The 24975-nt window shown below is 39.5% G+C and overlaps 1 protein-coding gene across 8 annotated transcripts in view; it reads right to left on the minus strand.

The window, feature by feature from the left end:
- Positions 1 to 24975, minus strand: part of PCNT (pericentrin) — a 74210-nt gene that overhangs the window by 24158 nt on the left and 25077 nt on the right. For 6 of the 8 annotated variants that reach the window (XR_014226577.1, XM_082285185.1, XM_082285187.1 and 3 more), the window contains 15 exons: positions 23818 to 24284; positions 22047 to 22623; positions 21174 to 21407; positions 20044 to 20208; positions 18241 to 18387; positions 16964 to 17115; positions 15926 to 16140; positions 15252 to 15478; positions 13823 to 13985; positions 13200 to 13343; positions 8835 to 9064; positions 8258 to 8377; positions 7727 to 7747; positions 5381 to 5608; positions 734 to 904 (listed from right to left, as the gene is read on the minus strand). Coding sequence is in view for 7 of the 8 variants with exons in the window: in XM_082285185.1 (XP_082141311.1) it covers positions 734 to 904; positions 5381 to 5608; positions 7727 to 7747; positions 8258 to 8377; positions 8835 to 9064; positions 13200 to 13343; positions 13823 to 13985; positions 15252 to 15478; positions 15926 to 16140; positions 16964 to 17115; positions 18241 to 18387; positions 20044 to 20208; positions 21174 to 21407; positions 22047 to 22623; positions 23818 to 24284 (3261 nt within the window). In the remaining variant the exon portion in view is untranslated. The remainder of the gene's footprint in view (positions 1 to 733; positions 905 to 5380; positions 5609 to 7726; positions 7748 to 8257; positions 8378 to 8834; positions 9065 to 13199; positions 13344 to 13822; positions 13986 to 15251; positions 15479 to 15925; positions 16141 to 16963; positions 17116 to 18240; positions 18388 to 20043; positions 20209 to 21173; positions 21408 to 22046; positions 22624 to 23817; positions 24285 to 24975) is intronic. The other 2 variants (XM_082285182.1, XM_082285183.1) reach the window with 2 other exon arrangements.

The raw sequence follows: 24975 nt of genomic DNA on the forward strand, positions 1-24975 counted from the left end.
ACAGTGCCAATCCCAGCAACACAGACAACAAAGAGATGATTCAATAACCACACTTTTCTCTGCAGTGTAATGTTTTTATCATCTCTTGCCTTAATGGGTAGCAAGGTAATAGTGGCTTTGGGGATTATGACTGTTGAAATAAAACTTTATAAGAGAAATGGGAAGTCCATCTGTAAGAAATTAATTTTTATTATCTTCTATTGCTCTTGAAAGAATGGTGTAGACTGAAGGATCACTCCTGTTTTTCTTCTTCACATGAATGGTAGTGAACACTACCATTTAACTGGACTATGTTTCTATATCACAGATATCATAATAATTATTTAGTAACAATATAAACATACAGTGGGGTTGTGTATGCATCTATACATGTAAATCCAATAAAAGTTCCAAATGTTGGGACCAATTTCTCTGTTTCTTCTTAGCTTGACACAAAAACTCATCACAAACATTCTCTCAAAACAGATTAAATTACACCATTGCGGGTAATTGCCTTTTCTGGTCTTAAAAGAATTATCCCTGACTCTCAAACAAAAACTTATCTACAGACTTCAACTCTGGAAGGAAAGGAAAATCAGTTAACAACTGATACTGATCAGTCTCAAAGTTATGTGAATAATCACAAGACCATTTCCAGCAGGAAGGGAGATGGACACAAAACAAAGCAAGAAAAAGGAAGGTTAGTTGAGGCTAAAGCAACTCAAAGTCTGCAGGATTTTCCCAAAACTCTCACCTCTCTCTCCTTGGCCTGAAGTGCTTCCTGCTCTGCCTGTAGCTGCTCCTTCAGCACCGGAGCAGAGCTGCCATCCACTGGCACTCGGTGCCTCGCTTCATCCAGTTTAGACTGCAGGGCAGAGATCTGCATCAGGTTGTTGTACTGCTGCTGTTGCAATGCCTCTTTATCCTGGAAAATGATTTTTTAAATGTCAGAATTGCTGTTAATATACAAACCTACCTAACCGGGACAATCCTGCCGAAACACTTCATCAACCCTAACACACCCTGTACAAGAAAAGTACATAATCCCAATGGCCTATAAACAGGAATTCAAAACAACTGAATGTTTTTAGCTCATCAAAGTTTTACCCCTTCATTTTTTGTAATCCAAGTTTAAAACTTCTGAAAATTTAGCATTCAATGATAATTATACTTTCTCAGTTATACAGCATTTTATACATTTAAGAACATAAAATCTTGGCCTTATAGCCATTTCCAAATTTCTTATGATACCATATATGTGCCAAACTAAATTTGACAGATGGACACAATTTAAGAAATTAAGAGTTCTGGGTAGATCAAAACCTAGTCATAAATACATTAAGTTCAGTCAGATTGTGATAAAGTAGGACTAAGTTTGTCCAACCTGTAATCTGCCAAGCTATGGTATTTTTATTTAAAAAATTCTTTTTTGATCTTCCTTCTCTCACAGTCCTTCTCGAGAGCTGGGTCAGTCCAAGGAGGGAAGGTTCACTTGGGAATTGTCCAAACAATTGATGCCTTTTCCTGGTCTTAAAATCAAGAGTCAAACACAGTTAGAAGAGGAAAAGGCATTTTACCTTGGTATTTATTTTAAGGATCTTTAGGTGCACTACGTCCAGGTGGAATGCACCAAAATGCACCCTGCAATCCCCCCCCAAAAGATCTGGTATAACATTATAGGTTTTACTAATTAGCATATCTATCAAAGATTCCCCAATGAGAGGCTCAAGTGAGCCCCCCTCCCCAAGGAACCTTCCCCTGGATGGTTCTATCTTAGTTTACAGAATGGGTTCTGGAGAGCACCTTGGGGTCTGGGGCACACTGATCCCTAACTACTTCTAAGCTTCTAAAAAGTTTAGTCTCTCAGCTTGACAAACAAGTCTAAGAATGTAGCTAAGTCTAAAAAAGCACTAAGAATACAGAAGTTGTAAAAAAGGTATAATAGGGGTATAAAAGAAAAGGCAAAAAATCTTCATGGCATCACAATAAGCCTACATATCTGTACTTCATACAGTAAAGCTGGACAAGAAACCTAAGGCAGTAATTCCCTCTGCTGTTCAACACTTACTCTGCTCATAGTTTAATGCACATATCTTTAATACGTTATTTTAGACTCATTGTATGATTTGTAAAAAAAATACATAAATTTAACCATCTTCTCTCTAGTTCAAGAGATCTAAGACCCAGAGTACATAGCTAGCATCTTCTGATTGTAAAGTGAAAGTAGTAGCAATTAAAAAAATAAAAATAAATTGCAAAGTTAATACCGTATCACAGTATCAAAAGATAAGGGAAAAACGGAAATTTTTCTTGCCCTCACATGAAACCTGTGATATCAACCAGCCCCTCTGGCAGCTCCTCAGGAAAGAACACACATAAAACCAAAGCCCAACCAACAGCAGAGCCTCTTTTTTTGGTGTTTTTTATCAACTAAACACGGTACCCAAACCACACTGATCACTGACCAAAACTCTTCAGCAACAATGTGCAACCCAGACTCCTGCGGAAGTGGGCTGCCTTAGCTCCCGTGTCCCTGCCTTTCCTGGACAGCAAAGCTGCAAGTGTGCAGTGTCAGTACAGCCCTGCACACAAGAGTTCAGTTCCTCCTGGCCTTCTCTAGTTGCCATGTCCTGAGGTTGCTACAGTGACCCAGCAAAATCAAGTGGCAAACCAGGCAAAAATCAGGGCTGTATATAATGCACCTTCACTGTAAAACGTTCTGGGTGGTCATTCACATGTAGTCTAATGCGGTGTGTTCTTCCATGAATCCCAAAATCCACAGGAGAGCATACTCCCTAAATTAGCCCCACTTCTTAGGTCTCAAGCAAAAGGACGAGCAATGCCCCCAGCACAACCCTATCCAGGAGCTTCAATGTTACATATCAGCAACATGAACCACTGAAAGGAATTAGAGCAGGATAAAAAAAAGACCTGCTCCATGCACATCACAGCAGGGCAAATGGATCTGTTAGCTGTGACTTTACTCAGTATTCCCACTGTTCAATATTCAAGACATTCTACTTCCAGACCTATTCCTTATTTCTCTATCACCTGCAATACATGCATTTTTCATATGTTGGAATTTGGGGGACAATAAAACTCTGCAATTATCATTCACATCAAGTGTATTTTTACAGAAAAATACCATGGCATGTAATTGGTGTTAGTGCTCCACTGGAACTTTTTAACTGCACAAAATTGCTTCAAGACAAGCTATTACAATGCTTACAGGTGGCAAAATGAATAGTACAACCTGGTTTAGATTGGATTAATTAGTTTCTCAGAAAAAAAAGAAAAACCAAACTCAAGAGTTCGGCTTATTTAAGATATTTACAAAACACCAACTGATGGGGACATTCAGACAACTAAAAGAATATTCTGAATTCACATGGTTAAAGAAAGCCTGTTTAACAGCAAGCCAAGACTCCAGAGGAAAGAGGAACTTGCCGACAGCAAGCAGCACCACAGTCTCCATCCACACCAAGACAGACAGAAATTAAATGGGCATGGCTTTTGTATGTTTGGATAAAACCACAAAAAAAAATTCAGCTGGGAAAGGTCTTTAGAGTTCTCCAACTCAAAGCACAACCAACTTGGCTCTGCTCAGGCAATTCTTACATCTCCCAGTCAGAGACACCACTGCAACTCTGAGCTTCCTTTAAGGAGTGGCTGCCCCCAGTGTGACCACTTCCCCCTTCCATTTAATTGGAATTTCCCTTGTTTATACTCGTATCTTCTCATCCTTTCATTTGCACCTTCTAGTCTGACTCCACCTTCTTATAAGCCCATATTACATGACTGTAGACAACAAGATCTCCACAAAGCTTTTAACAATACTCAACCAAGGAAAATTGTTGGGAGGAAACTGAACATTCAGTTTCAGATAGAAACTTCTTCAGGTAGAAGAAGTTACTCAGATGTTTGGTAAATTTTGCTAAATGGATTGAAATTCTTAACTCTAGGCTGTGATTAACTCTGTAGTAGTAACAAAGCACTAGAAGTTTCGGACTATGGCAAACAGATCTGGCTTCAAAGACAGAGCAAGAAGGGGTACAGATTAAGATAATTTCATTTTAAACACAGGTACTTTACTGAAGACCCTCAACGTTTGATATTCAGTAACACTACCTTCTCAGAAACTTCCAGACAAGCACAAGAGTAGCTCTGAAGCAGCAAACACGACAACTGTCAAAAGCAGCCTCTATAGCAGGGGTTTGAGTAAGTCTTACTCAAGTCCTGTAAGCAATACCTAAGGACACCCTACTTACAAGTAGTATGTAAGTCTTTATAGTGGACTTAAGGAGTTTGTAGGACCAGAGATTATTTAAAACTGTGTGTCTTGGTTTAAAAGACAGGTGTCTGCTAAGAAAGGCAGAAGTCTCCCTTGGAATAGCAGATGCAACCCCCTTCCCTCTGAGTTATTATAATTTTGAAATCAAGGGGCTTTTTAGGCAAAGATGTGGAAAATAGGAATAACAGTTCTTTACTATTATACATCTATATGTGTATAACCAGTCAAACAGACAACAATAACTATGGCAGTAACAGCAAACAATCACAAACCCAGTGCCAGCCTTCTCGGCTGTCAGGCCCTTTCCCCTCGGGTGCAGTTCCGCTCGCAGCCGGCAGGGGCGCTGGCGGCTCCCGGTGAGCAGGGCAGGTGCGATGGTTCCCCCGCGGCTGCAGGGGGCGCTCCGGAGCGAGCTCGGGGAGCACGCGGCACTGGTGCCCTGGGATCCCGGGAAGGGATGGAACAAAGGCTTCACAAACCGCTGGGCAGCTGATCCTGGTGTCCAGCCGGACCCTCGGGAACAGCAGGCTGGAACAGCAGGCTGGAACGGCAGGGACGAGCACAAATCCCAGATGGCAGACGAGGTGTATCCAAACGGAGAACCCCCTGGAGGCCTGGGCAGGCAGGGCGAGCAGGGCTACAACATAGCGAAGGCTCGAAGCAGCGGCGGGGCAGGGCGGCCACGGCCCGGCCTCCAGCGGGGCAGGAAAGGTGGGCCGGGGATCCTGGGGTCTTTCTCCGCAGAAGGAAAAAAAACAGCCGACGAAAAAACAGCCTCCCTCTCCGGCGTTAGGGGACCAAACTGCCCACACACCCAGGTGAAAATAAAAGAGTAGCCAGGTGCACCCCACCCCCCGTGGGTAGCTCTTTGTTTTCCTTAAGTACCCAGCAATTGTCCTCCTAGCAACAGTATGGGGGGAAAATTCCTTTAACAGAAAAAAACCTAGGAGAACTCCTAAAATCCCAACACCATGGGTGTAATATGTGCCATTAATTCACCAATTTAACTCACCACTGAGTGCCAGACAGCATCGCAAACACTACTGACAACCCCCATAAAGCCACTGTCATGTAATGCCAAACCCATTTATATAAGGATTTAAAAATCACCTGTTTCAGTTCAGTTTCCACTTTCTTCATTTTCTGCAGCTGTTGTTCCAAGCTGTGTACAGTCTTTGAGACCTCAGCACCACTGAGCTTCAGCTCTTGGATCTGTGCCACCAGGTTTTCTATCTCTTTATCACGAGCTGCAATTTCTTGGTGTTTTCGCTCCTTTTCTAGTAACAGTTTATTGTAATCACCCATCTTCTCTTTTATTTCTGCTTGCAAAGATTCTACCTACACAGAATTACAGTATACAGATATTCAGGCAATATGAACAAATTTCCTTCCAGTTGAAAGCGAGAGTAATTTTGTGTTAAAGCAGGTTTTACTATGGATTAAAGTAGTGCTAAAATCCCAGGTGAAAATAAAACTAAATATGCATAGAAAGTATGAAAAAGTTAGCTTTCTGAAATCTTGTTTTCCAAATGCAGCAGCTCTTAGATACACGTGTGATTACTCTCTCAACACTTGCAGTACTCTCATGAAGCACTAGATGAAGGTATACTCTCAAAGGAGCCTTTTGGTGGTGGGGGCTAGTTGGTTATGAGATTAAAAACCCACCAAGCTTACATGAATTATTAATAATAGCTTTGGATTTATTTCTGTAACCTCAGAACCCTCTTCCAATATTCCAAGGAATTCCAGTTTAAAGGAAGATACCAAGAACTGAAGGATAAATATGCAATCAGAGATTTCCAGGAGTCAACATAGGACAGGTACGTCTTTTTCCAAAAATCATTTAAATATGAAGAGGATACCCATTTTGAATTTTAGCTGCAGGAAAACAGTCATTCATTCATCCCAGTAATCAAGGTGAAGGCAAGGCTAGGAGCTTTGGTGTGATAGATAGACTACCTCAGGGTGCAATAAAGTCATTTAGCATAGTGAAAGCAAGCTCAGGCAGGGGAGCAGTGGGAAAGGAGAAATAATTTAGTCAATACCCATGAGCAAGGAAGATGGGATTTTACAAAATAAATGTTTTGTTCATCAAAAAGTGTCTGAATTTATGCAAATCCCACTTCAACATTATAAAATAAAAATTCTTTGCATTAATATAGATCTTTACATCTTCAAAGTATTGTGCAGATATTACTAAAGCAGCAAAACATGCTTGAGCAAATGGAGAAGAGTCAAATTAATAAGCAGGTAGAGCGTAACAGACTGGTTACAAAAACCGAAAGTTTTGAACATTACATTTTCAACTGCTTACAGGCACAAACATTTCCTTGACTGTGTACAGATCTTACTCCCTTCTGCTCTTATCAGCAACTAATCATGGCTAACCATAACACAAGCCTTACAGTAAAGCTTTTGGGTATACACAAATCTTCTAGAAGTCTAATCTTTCAAATTCTACAAAATTTTGGCATCAGAATCCCAAAACTATGACACTTCCGACATGAAAAGCATGCTTATAACACTACATTGCTAGAAAGCTGGTGCTGCAATCCTGTAGCTGAGAAAACACTTTTATAACCTTCGCTCTCACAGTGCACACTGCAGCTCCCAAGAACCTGTCAACACTCTTTGTACAAAATAATCCCACTCACACATACCTTGAACCTAGTAAACACCAGAGAGGGAAACTTGTTGTAACTGCTACATGCAGAAATCAGGAGTTCACTTGAGCTGATTTGGTTTCGAGTTAAGCACTTACTGATGTTACAGCTGCATTAAAAAAACTGAACAAATATTGACATTTCCTGGCACAGAAGGCCTGCATACCTCACCCTACCCGCAAATGTCACTTACTTAGTTACCATCCTTGTTGTGTTTTTCTCCAAGTAAGTTTTCATCCTTTCTGAGAGAGGTTGCAAAGCTACAGCATTGATTTTTTTTCAGCTATGCCCTCCAGCATGGAAAATTCATTCAGTGGAAATTCATTCATATCAAAGACACAGATGTACACCTCTCACACTGAGGTACACAGTTCCATAAACTATACATAGACAGATGGAAAGGAAATTAAGTAGCTTACACATTGAAGTTTTGGTAAGAGCCAGGCCACAAACAAAAGCTGAAGGCTAAAGCACAGTTTTATCATCACCATTCCAGTATCATTGTTTCATGCTCCAAACCTCAACTTCTCCTTTCATACCAAAAGGCTGTTTCAGTGAATAACTGCCTGTAACACCTCTGAGCAATAAGCCAGGAGAGCTAAGTACTTATGTACAGGAAATTAAATTTGAAAGCAGTTCTTCATTCCCTGCAAGAATTCTGCCACCCTAAAACCTGTATCCTTAGCTCCAAGTCATGCTGAGTCATGCCTTGACATATCAAGAGGAGGAAAAAAGCTATAGCATATCTAGAAGGGATTGAAAGGAAAAGAGACATTCATACTGTTTTCCATACCTGTAGAATCAATTCATAGTTCTGTATAATGTTCATTTATGTGAAAAAAAACCAACCAAAAGAAAAAAAAAGCAAAAGTTAATTTTTGAAGCCAAGCATCAAACAAATGAACATGTGCAAAAAACAAATGAACATGTGCAATAAACTTAAATAGGATGAGGCATGCAGACAAAGGACATCTCTATTACAATTGTTATAGATTTAAAAAATAAACATATTTAGAACCCAAAAATCATTCCTCAGAAGCACTTCTTAGAGCAGAGTGTCTGTAGCGTTGTCCTCCTTAGTTCACTTAAGCCAGACTCAGAAACTTTAGTGTAAAGCACATACAACAGTTCTTTCCATCTCTATAACAAATAATGTAAGTGCACCCTCATTGCCTAAATGTAGTTCAATCAGCTGGGGAAAGATCTGCTCTCTGCATAACAGAGGAAAAAAGTCTCCCAAGAGCTAGACCCCCAAGAACAAACAGTTTTGGTATTTAATTGTAATAAACAAACTCCTTTGGCCACCAACTCTGATTTTACTCACCCTATGCTCTCTGGACTGTCCTGAAGTCTGTGATTTCGCTGACAGTTTTAACTGTTCTTCCAATTTCTGAATTTCCTGCTGAAAATCATCGCGTTCATGTTCCCTTTCTATGGCTTGTTCCTGTAAACCCAGCCAGAGAGAATCAAAATATTTTTGAAGATTTCATTACAATCTTGAGTACAAGAATAATTTGGGGTTTGTTTTTGTGGTGAAGAAACTGTTACTTTAAAAAATAATTAACAAATTATTAATAACTAATCAGGACTACCTTCTAGTAGTCCTGAAAGCATGTCTACAGTTACAGGGAAATAAAAAAAAAAAGAAAAAGCACCTTTTTGACTGCAACGTACATATAAACTACAATTATCAATTAATAAAAAGGAAAAATTACGCTGCAATACTACAAAAAAGGAATTGAAAATTTAACTTTTTTTTTTCTTTTATGAGACTAGAATACCAAAGTCTTAATTTCAACCAAAACTGAAAACAGCCCATTTTGGGAACCACCTTCCATGTTTCAAAACCAGGATGAGAATTTATTACCTCCAAACCCATGAAAATGTGGTCTCTTACTTACATCCATGAACTGCCGCTGATTTTTAAGCTGTTTTTCAAGAACTTCAATTTGCTGTTTTAATTCAGCAACCTCCAGTAACTGTGTAGCCAGATCTTGGTTACTGTGCAGCTGCTCTTCCAGTTCCACCTCCAAAATCTTCATCTGAGACCGTAAGTTGGAATGGTCCTTTTCTGCCTGACACTGAAGCTCAAGTTTCTCCTTTGACAAAAATTGTACTTCTTTGAGTAAACCTGAGTAAGAACACAAAAATAGTAAGAGCTGTCAGTGCAGGGTACAAAAGTAAAATGCTTCAGATGAGACTAAATTTGGGTATTTTGGACACCATCAAAACAAAGAAAAGTATTTATTCCTGAGGTGGGCTGTAAGAGACATCCTACACTGCTCTACCCTAAATCCTTGCCACCTTTCTGTCCCTCATCTCTCCTTGATCAAGCCATCCAATACAGAATTCTCAGTTCCTCTAAACTCTGACACCGAGATCCTCCTTAGACATCCAATATCCAGTCTTGGGCCAGTTTCTCCATTACTCCTGCCTCATGCCATGCTGGATACTGCTGCTGCCATTGATACTGGTGAGGCAGCACCCAGTCCATCTTTCTAGCGGCCACTGGTGCCCAGCCTGACCCTGAAGCCAGCTGCTATGAAAAAACAAAATTACTGTATTTCTATGAACCTGAGTGGGGATTAAAACCCAGAGAAAAATCACGCTTACTGAGAATCAGTCCAGTTCTGAGGTTACAAAGGGAAGAAAACACCTGGGAAAAAAAAATGGCACATATTTTCCCTATGCAGACTGCAAAAGAAATACCAAAAATAGGGAAGTGTACATAGCTCAAATTATTTAAGTTACCAAGAGTTAATTGAGTTAAATTTATAGCTACAAACTGCATTTTCAATCAGTTGGATGCACTGAATACACTGTTTAGGAGACCAAAACTGAGACTCTACTGTGAACACTCCTGGAGAAAAGCTACTTTAATGTCAATATAGTTAGTAACCTGAGCATAAAAAGAAGTCTGTCTATTTTGTAGCAAAGCAAGAGCTCATGGTTTTACTTTTCAAAGGTTCCATTATTCACCTCAAATGTTTTTGGTCATAGGTTAAAGGTAAGTCTATGATCCAACAAGGACCTGAAGAAATCATCCAGCCCAATTTCCAGAACAGACAATTCCCTTTTTGAAGTATGACCAACTAAATGGAAGTGATTTCTAACCTAATTGTCATTACAAGCTGCTCTTACAAATCTTTGATACCACAGCCTACCTATAACATTTTTTCTAGGGCTTCACTATCCACAGGTATTAAACGACATTTCTAGACCCTTGAAACTAAGCAAAAAAATCATGAAAATTTGCATGTTTGTGTATAAAAGGATAAGTGTAACAGGCTTGGAATGATGCAACAACATGTACACTACACATTGGGAAAAATGTCACCACAGGGAGGATAATGGAAAACAATGTGCAGGGTCTGTGAAATCTCTGGCTCTGGAAACAAAAAAAAGCTGGACAAAGAGAAACAAGGAAAGTTTGGGACATAAACATGGACTACATAAGCTCTCGAGCTCCACAGCAATCCTGTTGTGGATTACAGCGACATTCCAACTACATTTCACTCCAAGCATTAATTACAGCCTATGTAATAACCACAGTGCAATCACTGTGCCACACTCCCTACTTTTTCTGTTATTTTTAAATAATCACAGTAAATAATCACAAGTTCATTGGGTTGTAGATGTAACTCAGGCTCTGGCAGAATGCATGAAATGAAGACTCACCCCTGATTTCTCTCCCAACCCCCTTGGAGCTGTATTGTACATACAATGTATCATACGTATCATGCAATGCAACCAAAAAAAACGCAGAAAAAAACCCAACAGTAGCCTGAATTTCCTTAGGACACTCAATCCCAGCCATAGCTGCATGACAGAGAATACCTTTTGCCAAGAGCTGGGTTTTGCCAAGCAGGAGATAGGAACAATGTGAATAAAATAGCACTCTAGTGTATTTGCTAATACATGGTACAGAGAGGGGGGCAAGGTCAGGTGCTACAGATATTTGGGCACCCAAAGAAAGGTCATGAATGTAGACTGACCCTGATGGAAAAGAACTGGTACTTGGGGAAAAAAAGCACAAGAATTTTGCCTCCTAAATCCTAAGAAACGTGGTTGATGGCTTCTTTTATAGCTTCCAGAGGAACACTAATGCTTTATGAGGAACAAAATACTGATTAGGTAACACTGACCTACAGAGTCACCTCCTCAGACAGAAAAGCAAGTTAATTGAAAAAAATAATTAGGCAAAAAGATTTTACCTGGAATAAGCAGTATTTCATAGAAAGCAGGTATCAAATTTTGGTAACCTCAGCACAATCTCTCTGACAATTTTTAAACTTTTTTTTTTAAGCACATGTTCCCCAAGTGTATAAATAGAATTTCAAGCAACACACCAATATATCATCAGCTCACAGATTTGTTTCTTTGTAGAGACAAACCTGCTATTTTTTTATTAATGCTACTTCACATCATGCAATTCCCCTTCGGAAAGGCCCCAGCACATTCCCGCCCACTCCCAAGATCATTAGCAAATACCAAGCTCCATTCCAAAAGAGTTTTAATGAGCAAGGCCATTCTACTCACATTAGTACTCCACATGAAAAACGGGAGGAGACGTCAGCTTTTCAAGGAATAAGCCCATGTCAATCAACTCCAAACAATAGGATTTATATTTATCATGTTTTCCACATACTACAAACAATTCCAAACCTGAGGAAGAGTACTACAGATGGCTGGGGTGGGGGAAAGGGGATGGATTTCAGGACTCGGCCCCTGCAGCAAAAGCAACTGTTCAAGTTCTAAGGAGCTGCTGGCAAGAGCTGGGCTGCAGCTCCTGGGAGAATGTCAATCCCAAAATACACCATAACCAACTCGGTCCTACATTCCCTCTCATTCAGAGGGCAGCAGCAAATTTCAGGACAGTGAGGTGGCTACCAAAAATAGGTTAAATTAAAAATAGTGTTTGAGGGAGATCTGAATGGACAGAAGGAATAAAGATACAGTAATGGGGCAAGAAAGCTCAGTGCAACTTTTTAACTCTAACAGGAGTTTACCTGTGTAACTTTTTATTCACCTGACTGATTTGGTTTACTCAGCTCACACTCTCTGGGGAAAAGAAAAAGTCCAGAAACAAGAGACAGTGAATATGCAAGAATCCATGAATATATGTGTGTGTATAAATAAAATTAATCTAAAAAAACAATAGGAAAATTATATTTTGAGTAGACCACAAAACAATCATGGCAACTATGAATTTATCAGATCTAAACGTTAGCCACTCAGGAGTTAAGTATGCAGACTTTCGGAGGAAAAAAAAAATTCCTCTTTCAATTTGGCATCCACAAATTTGACTTCAGTACTAGACTTTCAAAATCAGTGTATAACTATGGATACTTCTTGCTTATTTCTGATTTCCTTTTTTATTCCATTACTAGCCTTCCCTACCATTCTGCTTTCCTTTTTTCTGACCTACCAATCCATTCAGTTACATTTCTCTCATCTCCCTTAGACGTCCTTCAGTTCTTGTTGTACTTTTTTTAATTCACTGTTTTATGTCACCTCACCCTTGTTTAACTTAATTTACTCATTTTGACAGCCCACTTTGTATCACTAGAAGCTCACAGCCAGCTTGCAATCCACTCCATCCCCTCAAAAAAAATTAAGCTGGCAAATACAAAGACAGTGGCACAGTACACTTTAAGCCTAATGGCAGCAAAACATCTTTTTCCCTCCAAATACTCATAATTGAATTGAATATTCCTAATTTTGCATCACAGAAGTCGTAACCTTTTTTCTGGCCAAGATACTTATAAACCCAGTAACCTGTTGGGCCTAATTATGAAGTACTATTCCTCATTGTTAAAATTAAAAGTTATCAATTTGTTCACTCTGTTACAGCAACACAGCAAGAAAAAAAAATCCACAAACAAGGTCATTACAAACCTGAACCTTATTTTTGTGCTACATTAGCAACAGGTGTTCCTAGAAATCAAAACACAGACACATGTACAAGACAAGAATAGGGCATTGTGATCCATTCCATCTTCTAAATCGCTAAGAATTTGTATCGAATACAGATAGTGCCTACCTTTAGGCATTTCATCTTTATTGTGACACAAAGCTCCTGATGACCTTGATCCATGTCTGCAGAGCTTTCTGCTTTTACAGGAAGACCCTCTCACCTGTGTACCAGTCTGAGCTGCTCACTAGGTCATCAAGCCAAACTCTGATCCATGATAGAAAGACATTGCAATGTGCCTTGACTGGAGACAACTTTGTTTTGCACTAGGAGTGCTATACTCTCTCCTCACCAAGAATTGCTTCCTCCTGGGTTAGCTCCTGGAAGCGTTCCCGCATGTTCTCCAGCTCCACAACAAGACGCCGCTCAGATTCCTCTTTCAGGCTCAAGGCCTCTTCTAACACAGCTTTTTCTGCAACATAGCCTTCAATAATGCCTAGAAGCCAAGTCAGAATGCAAATAAAGCCATAGAAAAACTAATCTGTTGGGAAAAAACAGCTTGAAAACACGAGTAAACAATTTCTGCTAAACAATAGAAGGTGACATAAAATGGAAGAAGTAAAAGATTATTCATGTTTATACTGTAGCTAGGCTTTTGAAGTATCTTAAGGAATAAAATGTACTAGTTAATGTATTCTAAGATTATCAAGATTTTACGAGGCTGACACATGAAAAAGTATCTCCAAATCTGTAGAATTCAAATGGGGATCATTAAGCTTTGATGGCCTGGAATGAGCTTACAACACATCCTCTGCCAATGACTGAGGTTTGAAGAAACAGAATCTTCAGAAAGTAAGAATAATTGTTAGATTTAGAGCCCAAGAAATCCAGGATACAGAAAGCACATCATAGATACTGGATGGAACAAGCTCTGAGTAAATGACACTGCAATCTCACTCCATTTCCTTTTCTTACCCTCTGCCTTATGAAGCTCTAGTGCCAGCTGGTTCTTGGCCTCACTCTCCTCACTGAGGCACTCCATCAGCTCCTGGTGCTGACTCACCACCTGGGCCGTCTCCCGATTGCAGCGGCTGAATTCCTCCTCAAACTGCGCATGGTTTTCATGCATCTTCTCCAGCTACAAGTGAATAATTTCCCCAGCATCAGACCTCAGATGTACATGCAATGTAATAATACTGCAGACATTTCAACAAACATCTTCTCAATTATTTAATAACATTTATGCGCTAAGGTCCAAGTTTTGAAGTTTCATTTTAGTACTAAGCTGGCTTTGCCCAAAACCTCTGGACACTTTGGTGAATCCCTGTACTTGCATACCAGTGTTTTTGCCACAAGTCTTGCTTAGGAACGTAAGTTTCTTCACTGTGCATAAAAAGAAATACCTCCCTACTGGCTAAACTGCTTAACTCAACACTTTCTGAGCCACTTGAAATTCAAAACCTCCTCACACTTAAATTCTTCAAGAGATTCAGTCATGTCTAATAGACAGCAAAGTCCATGCATCATCAGGTTTCCAAGGTACACCACCAGTAAGCAAAGTATGCTGGATCACAGCTGATGAGGGTCACCTAGAACCCAGACCTGCTATAGCTTGGCAAGTGCTTTAACCACAAGTTAGGTATGTCTTAGTAGAACCATCATCAGTACCTAAAAGTAAATACTTATGCATCTCATTCTAGGAGGGATTTTTGAAGATAGTGAATATATATTTCACACAGACACATATCTCTGGGTTTCACAAAATACCTGATGAGTAGATAAATTTCAGACATGTTTTTCCCCTTCAATTCTCTCTTCAATTAGGGACTTCCTTACTCAACAAACGAATTGTTGTCACACTAAATTCAATCCTCAGATGTATACAGTGTTCACGTATCCACCCCAGATTCACAGTCTAGACACTGCAAAACTCAGTATGGAAATACTCAAGTTCTTCTATGATACTAAGTGCATCTCCTTTTGTCACAATTAAAGCAGCATATAAATACAAGGATGTTTGTTTCTGCTATCTACATATTGCCCAAGCATTCTGACATTGGGCTGAGTTTTCCTGAACCTGCTTATCAGTGTTGAAAAAGCATCAATGTGAAGTGTGATAAAACCCCCTCAAAAACACTCCTGGTCTCCTAAAGTTACCAAATGATTTTAAAATCCTAGTTTAAATCTACTTAAGGTGACCAATTTATTGCCTTCCCACAGGATCTGTTAAAAGGTTAAATACACAGACTAAAAACTGATTTCACATTTTCAGTGTTATACACAAAATCATGGAATGGTTTGGGTTGAAAGGGACCTTTAAAGACCAACTAGTTCCAAACCCCTGCCATGAGCAGGGACACCTTCCACTAGACTAGGTTGATCTTTACAAATTAAAAAGCTTTACTTGTTTAGTTGACTCTGCAACCAGTTCCAGAAGTCTCTCCACTGCAGTGCGCAAACGATGACAAATCTTCAGTATCATTTCTTCACTTTCATACGCCAATTCAGGCTTTGCAAAAACACTTTCACATAAGTATTGGCTCAACTCAGACACCTCATCAGTCACTGGAGACAGCTGGTTGTCTTCTGTGAGAGTTTCATCAAGCAGCTCCTCTACTGAAAACAAGGAAGCTGTTGAAAAACACAGAAAAGTGACAGCTAGCCACAAAACTGGTCACACAGATAACTGACATCAGACAGTGATACGGTCCTGGACATGTACTACAAGGTGAAAACTTGGACACATCAACAGCTTGATGTGGAAATCAAGAGGGCTTCTCACAAGGTTTGAGAATCTTGTGCTAGACATCAAGACCTGGAACTCTGCATTCACCAAGTCCATCTTTCCTGCCCTGTAACATATCCAGGCTTTTCTAACAACATTTTAGTAGTTGTACTATTAAAAGAATTAAACTGAGAGAACACTGGTAGACACTATCTTAAGTGTGAAGCAACTTTGAAAGACACAAACATTGCAAAAAGAGATACTCTCTAACCTTCACCCATACAGAAGGAAATGAAAAGGCAGTTTTCAAGAATATGAATTGACTACATCCAGGTTTGCTGATTTGTACTCACCTTTTTCTAGGTGATTGTTTTCTTTGGCTTTAAAATACTGCATTAATCCCATTTCTCCCAAAATACTCTGAGTTTCTTTAGAATCTCCAGAAGCCAGACTGTCATCAAGGCAAAGACCAATCTTGTTACAGATAAGGTCCTCAATAGCTATTGTGGCCTTCACCACCTCCATAAGCAGTTTCAAAACATGCTGATAAGATTCATGCAGTTTTTCCCTAGAACAAAAGCATATTGAACACTTGAAAAATTGCATGCACTTGGTTTGAAAGACACTTTGAACCTACTGAAAACCTGACAGTCTAAAATGGGTATCTGCCACGGTTGGGCAGTTATCAGCGAAGATCATTCAGATGACTCACAAAACCCACGTTGTTTCTAAAGAGCTGGCACAGCAAAGCACCTTTGTCCTCTCCACAGGTAGATCACACTACAGTCACAAGCATCTCAGCCTTCCGTACCTGTGGAAGCACCAGCAAGGAGGATATGTCTACTACTACAGTATCAGTGACACCAAAATAACTAGAGGTGTTCTGGCAGACCTGAAAACAAAAGCTCTATTTCTATTTAGGAAAATATTTTAGGTTTAAGATTAACACTAAGCCAGTTTCTTAAAGACGAGAAGGAATTCTAGAAGCTTATTCAGCATGACAGTTTCTCTAGTCCATGCATCCCCATGACACGTCAAACGAATTCACTCTAACTGAAAGCCTCTTGGTCACAGAACCTCTCTCAATTTTTCAGCTTTTTCCAAGATTAAAGACAGTGGAAACCCCAAAACACCAAAGTCTTCATCAGACTGAAAGAAAAAGAGCAGGGAAAAAAACCAACTTGTTTTTCATGTCAGAACAGCTTGATAATTTAAAAAACCTCAAAATAATTTGCAAATAAAAGCAATATCATCAGCCCACACTATTATTTTGAGCTGGCTTAGTTTTGCCTAGTTATTGATTTCTTTATGAGAAGTGAGAAAACAAGCAAACAAAAAAACCTCAAAAAAACCCCAAGCACTAAGCATTATGTAAGCAAAGATGAACAAACCTTTCTTCCTTGGACTGCTCAATATCAGACCTCAACAAGGCTACCAAATTCCCTCCTTCTTGGTGTTCTCTGTCCCGTCGCTGAAGGAGTGTCTCCAATTCAGAGTTGGTCTCCTCTATTTCATGCTTTACAGAGGCCACTTTCTTTTCCAGCTATGGAAATACAGTGACAACACAACAAAGTCAACAATTTTGCCTAAACTTTGCTTTATAAACTCTACCTGAAAACCGGTTTCTGGAAAAATTACTTATCTCCTCATATTTATTTGTTCAGATGATACCTATACCTCATTAAAATATATGACTACATATAGATAAAAATACATATTTCTATGTATATACCTACCCCTAGCTCCAGATTTTGCTGCCAAACAAATTACTGCCATTTTGTTAGAAACTCTGTCTCATAAGTAAGCTAGAAAATAAGTCTGTCCTGGGTTGCAGTGTATTCTATTACCATCCTCATGAGCTGTTGAAATCAGGTGGGGGAGTGTTTCCTTGCCTCCTCCCCCTAGACTATCCTTCTGTGAATGGCCCATCATTGTCCTGCCGCATGACTCAGAGATAACTCCCTCCGGATTATCTTCTGTTAATGAGCCTAATCAACACTTGGCCTCATGATTCATTACCCCATTGTGAGATGCTCCATCCAGAAGGAGGAACCAAGCATTCCATCCTGGATATAATCTGAGATTCTGAACGCCAGAGACAGACATTTCCACTGGATTTCCAGAGGACAGGAGCTACATAGCCACCACTGGACCTTCTGAGGAAGAGCAGACCCTCTTTCTACAGTATCACCACTTCAGAGGACTGCAGCCACCATTCTACTGGACTGCTACCACCACCCTGACTAACAGGGTGTCAGGTTGTATCCTGATGCTGTCAGTTTAACCCAGTGTTATTTGCCTTTATTTTCTTTTTTCCCCTCCTTTTATTTCCCTATTAAATTGTTATTCTGACTTGGTGTCTCACACTAGTTTGTTTTCAAACTAGTACAAAGTCAAAATATCTATTTGGGAGAAAACTGCAAGGAAAGAAAAGCATTCTTCTCCCATGCCAATTTTCTCAACCCTCATCAAGTCCTACAAGAAGAGCTGGAAGCAGTAATGCACTCCCATTCAGGAAATTCTTAGTGTTGCTCTGTTTCCCCATGTCTAATATGCCAAGAATTATACTTGCAGTCCCTTTATATACACATTGATACAGAGAGCCCTGTGCTAAAATACTACCCCAAATGCACATTTAAAATCTAGGTTGAAAGTATTTTCTCCATACCTGGATAATTATTGCTGCCTTTTCCTGCAGCTGGGCTGATAACATTTCTTGTTCCTTTTGGTGAGCAGCCTGTACCTTCTCCCTCTCCTGAATCAACATCTGCTCCTTGTCATGTAGTGATACCTTTTTTTCAGCTTCAAATTCATCCTGCATAAACCACATATTCTTGGATTTACTGAGATAAGAAAAAAAAAAAAAGTCCAAACCACCACCATTCTCCCAAAAAACCTCAAACATCCCCCAGATTTTTTCTGTATTGTTTAGACATACACACTTTACCTCTCAGAATAGTAAGCAGTAACTTACACATCAACACCTCCAAACAACAAAATCATGTTGAAACTGTGATCAAAATCAAAAATAGTGCAGCCAGCAGAACCAGGACAGTGACTGTCCCTCTGTATTCAGCACTAATGAGGCACAATTTTATCTATGAACGCCAATACATTCCAAGATGATGGCCACCTATTCTTTACACAGGCAAGTCAAAAAACCAGTTTTTCCCCAGAGCAAGAAATAAGACTTCAGAGCAGAAGACCTGCAGTCACCTGAGCTGATCATTTGCAGAAGACTGACCCAGTCTTTGTCCCATGCTCTAGCAGTTAGGAAGATAAAAATGACAACTGTCCTTGACCTAGAACATGACATTTGTGGACAAAAATCTCTGAAGCAGCCTGCTTATTCTTCTCAGAAGCACTTAGAGAGTATGTCAGAGCACAGACAGCAATTCTGAATACCTCAAATCTGCTAGGGCAGGCAGAGGGAAGAAACCAAGGGAACAGGTTGGCATGAAGACAACTGCAAAATCAGCACAGGGGGGTGGGAAGGAAAAGGCTTGTTGTAAAAACCTGTATCAGCCCACAATACAGCTCAGTCTCACACTGCAAAGAGATCCAAGCCCGTCTCTTCTGGGACAAAACACCAGTCATCAAGTTCACAAGGCAAAAAAACCCAGCTGAATCCATAGACAGTTGTACCAGCAGGAGAATTAGCCCTGGCAAAATTTCAACAAATAGTGAAGTTTCTGGTGTCTCAAGTGCTAATTAAGGCAGCATAAGAGAAAAAAAAAACAGGGATCATTTCTGGAGTTTCTGCACAACACTCAGACCAGTCCCAGCTTCTGTGGCCTTAAGGCTGGGGTTCAGCCAAGGACAGCAGTTGCCAAAAATACCTGCAGCAGCTTTTCAGGATACACTTCTGCCCTTTGTTTCAAAAGACAGCTGAACCAGCCAGAGAGAGGTCAAATAGTCACCAGGACTATACAGAGGGTCAGAGGCAGGAAACATCTCGAAAACACTTATCATGGTGTTTATCATGGTGAATCAATGAAAGCAGAGACTAAGAACAACAGTAACAGCAAAATATCTCAGATAGAGTTCACATACTCGGTAAAATCTTAGATAACACTGAATTTGTTTTTGCCACATACACACAGTATATGCAGTAGACATGGGATGATAGGCCAAGGGTGCAGTCTCTGTAGACACCACGAAGAAAAAGTCTCCAATGACAAACTGAACATGTACACAAGGAATGCTGATCAGAGCATGTTCCACTGATTGTTTTGGTTTTGGCTGAAGGACACTTCATTTCCAGTTCAGGACTTTAAGACAACCCTATGGTAAAGACAACTGCTCACAGAACACTGCTTTATTTCCAATGCTGTTTTTCTCGTTCTAACATTGTGAAGCATGGGAGAGATCTCACTCAGACCGCCATTTTAGAGGCTGAAGAACAAAAATCTTATACCAATTGCTCTTTTTCAGCGAAACACACTCCCAGTGCATTTTCACCAGAGCCTACCTTCAGCTGTGCAATCTGCTGTTCCAGTAGCACCTCTGACTGACACTTCAACAGCTCAATCTCCTCCTGGAACTGAAGCTGCTGCTTCAATTTTACCTCCTCAAATTGAGCCAGAAGAGCTGTTCTCACAGATTCTACTTCAGAAGCTGATGCAGAAGCATACAGCTGCAGGCAAGGAAGGAATATAAAATATTTTAGCCACAGTGTTAGAATTAAGGAAAAACTGAAACCAAACCAAACCCATCAGACTCAATCAAATTCTTAAGATTACATTTGCAATCCTCAAGGTCATACAGTGCTTCTGTCCATCATCATGCTGAGTATAGAAAAAAGCAGGTTGATAAAAATAGATAAGAAGCAACCAGGCATTATGTATCAAGTATCTCCTGTATTCATGAGGCCATCAGGTCAGACTAACAAAGTATTCCCGGCTTATTCTTTGCAACAGACACTTCCCTAAAAAAAATTTAAAGAAATAAGGAGGAAAGAGGGGGAGAGAAACACAAGGAGAACATATTTTTTAAAGATGTGATTTCCCTTGTTCAAATGGGGGCAAACATCACACATCTCTATTTAATGCAATTATCCTGAGATATAACAGAAAGGTTTGAGAGATTTTTGTTCATTTAGGGTTTTTTTCCCTACTACTCTCTCTGAGAAGAGTCACTGTAGTCATCAGAATAGACACAAATCCTGTTTCTAGGATGATGCATTTGAAGACTGGATAACCATTAGAACCTCCCAGGAAACTAATGAAACTTCCTCCCCAGGCAATCTATTCTTCTAAAAGTGATTTAAGAGTTATTTGGAACATCACCCAATTTTCAATTTAGTAAGTGAAAAAGCAAAAGTTAGTAATATTTTAACTTAACGTGTTCTGTGGTTATAACTGGATAAAGCTTTTGGATAAAGCTTCATTTGTGACTTCTCCTACTATACAGATGTAATATATAACACTCGCGGCTGCTTGCATCCACAGAAGTCAGATTGTATCTTCTTATAATTGGCACTGTTAAAAAAATTCAAAAAGCATCTAGATATACAGCCTTATTTCTAAGCTTAATAAAACTGAATTTACTTTATGATAAAACATGGATTGTTTTGGGTTTAGGTATTAGCAGCATTCTGACCTCTTGCTCATGTTCATGCTGTACTTTTAGTTTTCCCAGTTCTTCTTCCAACTCCTTGGAGTACTCTTCTTTATGTTTCCTAATTTCTTTCTCATGAAGATCCTGAAGCTCTTGGAGTGCTTTCCTGTGCTTTTCCTCCATCTGCAACACTTCCTCACGTAAGAGATCCAGAGCCAGACGTTTTTCTTCTTCTAGCAACTCCCTTTGATTTTGAAGAGCTGTGTTCAGATCATCCTGTATAAGCATTAATTAAAAAAAGGGAATGGAATAAAAAGTAACTACAAATATCTTTGCAACCCATTTGTCAAGCACATGTTCTGCTGTATCAAAGCTTTTTAAGTAAGCAGGAACAATATTGTTTCATGAAGGATGAGCATACAGACATCCATATACATACACTCTATAACATTTAAATGGGTTTCCTTTTCTTATCCAGTAAAAGTTTTGTAAATCCTTACTTATTCAGAAGGATCTTTAGATTTCTAGAGATGTGGCTTAACCTCTAGAATTGCATTTACTTTGTTCTAATCACTTTCTGAAGAACTGCACAACAGCTCTACTAGGGAGAGAAGATCTGAGCCCCAAAATGGAGACCCTCCAACCTTAATTATGTTAAAAGATATACCTCATTTGTACCTTTTCCACACATGATATAGAAAACTCACAAGACTAAGCATTTGGGGCAGGAAGAAACAGATGGATTTAATTTTCAGCTGCAGTTTCATATTTCAGCTCATAATAAGGCCACACACAATGTGTCAGTGCTGGCACAAAGAGGTGGTGAAAATATCCCCTGAGAACAAGGGGAAAGGTGATCCCACACTATGTGCCATGAAATCTCACCTCCTATGCCAGGTTTTCTTTCTGACTCACCTTATGAGCTTCTTCTGCTTCAAGAGCCATGCTTTTAAGCTTTTCCATATGAATAGTAGCTAGCTCAATTTTCAGACTATTTCGGGAAAGCTGAAGCTCTTCAGCATGCTTTAATTTCAGCATCTCAATCTCCTGAAGCAGTTGTGCCTGATGCACTTTATCCCGCTCTTGGAGCTGCTCCCTGTGCTGCAGCTGTAGCTTCTCCAGAGCCTGACTGTGTTCATCTCTTATAGTCTGAATTTCAGATAGGTAGGAAGACTCCAAGGAATCCAGATTTGATAAGTGTTTAACCTCCAGCTCATCGATTTGGGCCTGATGCTTTGTCTTTAGTTCAGCAACACAACTTTCAAGCTGAATCTGCTGTTTACTTTCCAGTGTAGCTTTAAGTGTCTCAATTTCAGCTTGGTGTTTTGCCTGAAAATCAGCTGTCAGAGACAAAATCTGCTGCTTATGCTTCTCCTGTAACTGCTGACTTTGGAGTTCCAGCTCATCCACATGTTTATTTTTCAGCTCTTGGAGAAGAATCTCTTGCTCAGTTGTGAATGTCTGAGTCATAGCTTTGTGCTCCTCCATAAACCTATATTATTTCCAAGAACATTAAGAGACTACTGTCAAAAAAGTCACTGTTTTTAAAATAATTGAACTAATAAATAAAAATCAAAGGAAAATAAATAGACCTCAGCCTCCACAAGTTTTACTTGATGCTTCAAATATAGAACTGAATTCAAAGCAAGCCACAATGATGATTTCATGGCCACATAATTAAAGGTTTCTGCAATGTCACTTGGGAGTATCTGCTTATTGCTAGAGAGACTGGCACCCCTATTAACTTACAAATACAGAGCAACATGTTTGAGAAATACTGCCATGACAGTATCTCATGGTATATACATTGTTACATCTCAAACATGTTGTCTGCAAATAAATGAACTGTCATGAGAAATGCCTCTAAAAACATCTGTTAAAGACAGACATAAAACCACTGTGGAAGTCTATGTGGGATACCTGGGGGCTCTTCCAAACTCATCTCTCTGGGTTCTGCTTAAAGCTTGACACAGAAGATTTAGCATCTGAAGTCCTGCCACTTACTGCAATCAGTAACTACAGTATTTTGCATGCAGACACCAATAAACAAAAACCAGTTATCTAAAAGTTAAGTTGCTGCTTTCAGTGTTTTCTTACAGTCATTACTTCTCCAGTCTTGTTCTGTGAACATATTTGGGGAGGGAAGAAAGGATAAATTTGCATGCAATACATGCAAATACCAACATGTGGTTTACTTCCCTTAATTCATTTGAAACAGCAGATGTAAGAAGGGGAAGAAAAACAGCAGTTCCAGGCATCTAACCAGAACTAAAGAACCAAAGGTGGCCCCATCAACCTCAGCATTCAATGGTTAGCACAAACTCCATTTACCAGGAAAAGCTTGTTTACGTTAATTCAAATTGTTGAAAAATATTTAGAGAATTTTTCCACTCATATATCCTGTCACACTTCTCTTTAAAGTATATGATTTTCAGCTGTGTTGTACTCTTACCATGCAAAACTCAACTACACTTCATTTTGTTTGCTAGACTAGATGAAATGCCTTTACATGAAGCAAAATCCTACAGCAGATCCTAATAGACAGCACAGCTGTTCCTTGAGACAGCAAGCTTTACATATGTAAGTTAGATAATGCCATCAAGCTACTTCCCTACACTATCACTCATTCAGTTTAAAACAAGAAAAAGCAACTCTAACGATGAGTGAACTCCTCAGGGAAACTGACTTGTTTTGTGCTTCCAGGAGCTTCAGTGCACATTCTTCCTGCAGGCAGAGTGTGGCCTTTTCCATTTCTTTTGCCATGAGGGCTTTGGCTGCCTTCAGGTCAGCTTCGTATTGCTGCTGAGCTTTCTGCACAGCCTGGGCACCTGCAAGGCTGTCCTCCAGCTGCTGCAAGTTGTTTTGCTGCTCCTTCACCAGCTTCTCCAGCTCTAGAATTTTGGCAGCTTGGTGATCTTGAAGTTGAATCATTTCAGCTTCACGGAGTTCAAACTCTTTTTGTAAGTTTTGCTTCTCACATTCTGCTCTGGTTTGCAGTTCTATGTGCAATAGTGATAACTTCTCTTCTGCTAGCATTCTCTGGGCCTCACTTTCACATTGCCATTTCTTCTCTTTTTCTTTGTACATATTCTCTATTTTCTGGACTTCTTCTCTTAGTTCATTTTTGTGATCCTCAGCAATTTTATATTTTACCTGTGAAGACAATTATTTAAAAGAAAAAGGAATAAACCACCAAAACCAAACTGAAGTGCATGAAGTGAACACTCTCAGGCATTTAAGATCTTGGAAAGATTAAATCCTTGTAGTGAAGCAACCCTTCCTAATGAAAGTAAGGCTGAAATGACAATTTATAAACTGACACACATTAAATTCAATGCATTATTAAGAATTAATTAGGGTTATGAAATTAAGAAAAAAATAAGGCAAAATTCTAGAATTAATATGGTACTCTATGTTGGTTTCTCTTGAGGCCACCTATCTTCTTTTCAGGAGCTCAACTTATACAGCTATGGGCAGCTTAGGTGTTTATACTGGGCATGAATAAAAATCCCTTTTAAACTTCTTCTATGTTCCAGTAGCATTTTATATGTAGTGTCCAAGTTCACGACAAGGGCAGTGGCCTTGGACATAGCATGAAAGCCACATAAAAAGCACGTAGCAGAAGCCAAAGCAGCAAATGATTGCTCAGTGACAGAAGGCCAAAAAAAGACTGTCTCTGGCTTTCTCCATCAGTTTCTAAGCTTGGAAAAGGATTCACATATCCATGGCTCTTTAAAAAGGGAGGAAAGGAGGACTTGATAAATAAGAGCTTCACCCATCTAATTCTCACACGCATTCAAATATGCAACAGTTTAAGCAATGAATTAACAGCCAATCTAAGTTT

The sequence above is a fragment of the Coloeus monedula genome (genome assembly GCF_965178545.1).
Source record: "Coloeus monedula genome assembly, chromosome: 7".
Taxonomy (NCBI): Eukaryota; Metazoa; Chordata; class Aves; order Passeriformes; family Corvidae; genus Coloeus; species Coloeus monedula.